We start from the raw sequence: 3601 nt of genomic DNA, 5'->3' as shown, positions 1-3601 counted from the left end.
AGGGTGACAGCTTGAGGCTTTGTCTCAAAAAAAACAAAAAACAAAAAACCAGACCTGCAACCTCTGGCCTCCATGGTATCACACTTTCCTCAGAGCCTCCATGTATGCTGATCCCTTTGTCAGAAGCACCCTGCCACCTCCTTCCCCAGTGCCTCCTCAGAGTCTTTACTGACCAGTCTCACTTTGACCCTGCAGGGTTGGAGTTATTTCTGTGTGAGGCCTCCTAGATGGCCCACATGTTTGATGTGGGCCATCCCAGAACTTTGCCCCTGAGCAGAGTGGGGTGGACTCATTCATTCTTCATCTCAAGGGACCCACATGAACCTATCCCATGGTTGAATGAATAAGGGTTGTGCCTAATAAGTGCTGACTTCCAGTTTCAGCTGAGGGTGGCAGGTGGTCAGTGTCTCTGAAGCCATCAAAGCTCTGTATCACAAGGGCTGTGATACAAACTTGCAAATAATAGGCACCCACTGTATGTACAGTCTTTGCTTTCCTCCAGGTCAGGTGAAACGCCTCACTCAGGATGGTATACAGTAAGTACTCAAGGCATGCGCATTGCCTTTTCAGAGACACATATCACAGGAGGCTAACGCATGCTCACGTCTTACTATTTCACTCCCAGAACTTTGCCCCTGAGCAGAGTGGAGTGGACTCATTCATTCTTCATCTCAAAGGACCCACGTGAACCTCTCCCATGGCTGAATGAATAAGGGTTGTGCCTAATAGGTGTTGACTTCCGGTTTCAGCTAAGGGTGTCAGCTGAAAGGGTGTCTCTGGAGCTATGAGCAAGTTGCTAAGACTCTGGAGCATGTGTTTGCTCCATCCTGGAAATACAGGAGCCCTACCCTGACTGGGATGAGTGCACACAGGAAGGCATGAGAATGTGTGCCAGGGCTACCCACAAGTGCTGAGCTCACCTGGCCTTCAGACGAGACCTCAGCTCCTGTCCCAGAAGTCCACAGTGACTGCTCAGTGAACCTTTGCATGGAGGGGGCTGGGGATAACTGAGTATCTTAGATTTGGGATGAGAAAGCGAAAGGACCTGGAAAGAGTGTGGCCACAGAGCTGAAGGACTGAACCGGAGTTTTCAGCAACAACCAGAGCAGCGTCCCCTTGACTCTCGGGGGCCCTGGGCTTCCCCTTGGAGTCTCGGGAGAGGAAAACAGCCTGCCCATCAGGCCGCAATCTTTTCTAACTTTCCTGCCTGGTCACTGTCCCTACCTTGCAGGCGCTTGGCCTCTGGTCCACCTGAGATGCTCGCGCGGCCGCGGGGTCCACCAGTACCAGCAGCAGGGGCAGGAGTAGCAGGAGCTGTGACCGGGCCATCGTAGCAGGGGTTAAAGGTGTGGCAGAGAGGGCAGCTGCTGGGCGAATGAGCCTCCTTTAAGTGGCGGTGCCCCAACCCCCAAGGCGGGACCGCCTCCCGGTGCCCCCGCCCCCTCCCCGCCCCCGTGGCCCCTGGCCAGCGTCTCTGAGATCCCAGCGTCCTTTAGTGGGGTTTCTGCTTTTCTGTTTGGGTCTCCCTTTCTAACTGGACCCCTGCCAGGTGTGGGGCCAAGTCACGAGGGCCGTTGAGCTGCGCTCGGGTGGCTCCTTCTCCCTCCTGGCAATCAGCCCTGCTGGGTCACGTGAGGCTCCTGGCAAGAGCGCCGAGGGGAGGGGAGTGAGGTGGGGCTTTCACAGACAGACCTGCCGAAAGGCCAAGAGAAATGGGGATATCTCCCGGTGCCCACGGACCTTCTGGGAGCGCTTAGGGTAATCCAGCCTCGGTCCCCAGCCTTTCAGATTCTCTCTAGGGTAGAGCCTGTGCTCTGTGGGGGACAACCCCCCTTCTGCAAGTGGATAGAATTTGGCAGTCAGGGTCCCCTACATTCTGCCTGGCCTGGGAGCCACCCGATTTACAGGACCTGTTCCTAGTTCCATCCCCCTCAAGTTCTCCAGGTCTGATGTTCACCCAGGTCCCGTGGGGCTGACTCAAGATTGGCCATGGCTAGGCCAGAAAACAGAAGCCAGCACAAGGAGAGGTCCCCCACCCCAGCTTGCGATGAGGGAGAGGAGAGCGGCATTCTTTCTTTCCAGTGTCCAAGGCTTGCAGGCAGTGGGGCCATTCTGCTCTTGGAAGGCTCCTGGTGGGGGGAAAGAAATGAACCTGCGCTGGTTACAAGAGGGGAGGTGGGGAAGCTATGTAGGACAATCTGGCTGGAGCCAGCCTGGCCCCTACTTTCACTCTGGACTCTGCTGGGGTCCTCAGTTTCCCTTTCTCTAAAATGGAGAGAATGTGAAGTTTGGAAGTTACAGCTACTATGGAGGGTTCAGAGGCAGTGGGAGAGTTGCCCCAGGCTGGGTGTTGGGGGGCATATGGCAGGGTCTTGTGACCTTAGGTGCCTGCACAGGACAGCAGTGAAGGCAGAGACCATGGCTTATGTGAAAAGGCTGATGGAGGCTGAGGGTATTGGGAAAATAACTGAAATGTTCAGACTCCACCTAGTCTCGAAGTCCAAGACAAAGGACTGGATCCCAAATAAGGAAACACCTCACACCTGGCTAGGAGAAGCAGCTAAGCCTTCAGCTCTGAAGCCTGTTCCCTCCACTTCGGGATATGTCCACACAGGTAGCAGCAGGGTTGGAAGCTAGGGTCTCCCTGAAGTCTCAGTGGCTGGCTGAACCCCTACCCCTCAGATGACCAGAACAACCACAAAGCCCTTTTCCTTCTCACAGGCTCCTCAAGACTCAACTTTGGTGCTTACCTTATGCTGGGCAGGATTGAAGAAATATAATAAATGTAACTGCTATGATTTCCCCAGTGGTTACCTAGCACCTGCCCTATTGGAAGAAATGATAAATGTAACCTCCCAAGTTATTACTCTTACTTGGGTTCCAGGTATAGATTGGATTCTAAACCTACTTTATCAGTGGTGTCTAGTGGAGGTTGGGGAGAACGGACTACTGAGCCTGATAACAAGAAAAATGGCTGATCAGAGAGGGGAGGGTAATTTACCAAGGACACACAGCAGGTGGTTGAGTGCGGCTAGAGGCCATGTGGGTGGTGGTCACCTGCCCCCTATCCCTATCTCATCTTGGCTGGGACCATGGGAAGAAGATGGGGACCATCATCCTGTGACCACTCATTCAGGGGGAGGGAGTGGCTGTGCTGATTTATGGGGGCCCCCTATAGCCACAACGTGGGACCTGGCAGGCTAAGTGCTGGGGCAGGTTGGAGAGAGGGGTCAGGGGAAGACACCAAACTCTGGATGGAAATGCTGGCCCTTTGAGAACTTCAAGGACATGAGACTCTTATGGGTGGCATGGGAGGGGTTGTTGACCTTGTGACTATTAATGTCATTTGGCAATGAATGAGGAAGCTACAGGTAAGATAGGATAGGTAAGTTTCCCAAGGTCACTGCTGGTGCCTACAACAGGATTCAAACCTGGGATGACCAGGCTGGAGTCCTGGAATTCTTCAAGGAGTTAAGTGGGGATCTCCTTAACAGACCAGAGTGTGGGACAGGAAATCAGAATTGAAATTTCTCCATTATGTGACCTTCAATCTCTCAACTTTTCAGAGCTAGAGTTGTTAAATGGGCTGGGTGGGGGGGGA

At 53.6% G+C, this 3601-nt stretch overlaps 1 protein-coding gene across 1 annotated transcript in view; it reads right to left on the bottom strand.

Moving 5' to 3' along the window:
• IFI30 (IFI30, lysosomal thiol reductase) overlaps positions 1–1381 on the bottom strand; it is a 14768-nt gene extending 13387 nt beyond the window's left edge. Inside the window, exon 1 of the mRNA XM_023517163.1 lies at positions 1225–1381. Within this exon, the coding sequence (XP_023372931.1) occupies positions 1225–1329 (105 nt within the window). The 5' untranslated portion in view covers positions 1330–1381. The remainder of the gene's footprint in view (positions 1–1224) is intronic.
• Between the last annotated feature and the right edge of the window lie 2220 nt (positions 1382–3601).

This window comes from Otolemur garnettii, unplaced genomic scaffold (genome assembly GCF_000181295.1).
Source record: "Otolemur garnettii isolate 467f Iridium unplaced genomic scaffold, OtoGar3 scaffold00105, whole genome shotgun sequence".
NCBI classification, from domain to species: Eukaryota; Metazoa; Chordata; class Mammalia; order Primates; family Galagidae; genus Otolemur; species Otolemur garnettii.
This window is presented reverse-complemented; position numbering and strand designations above follow the sequence as displayed.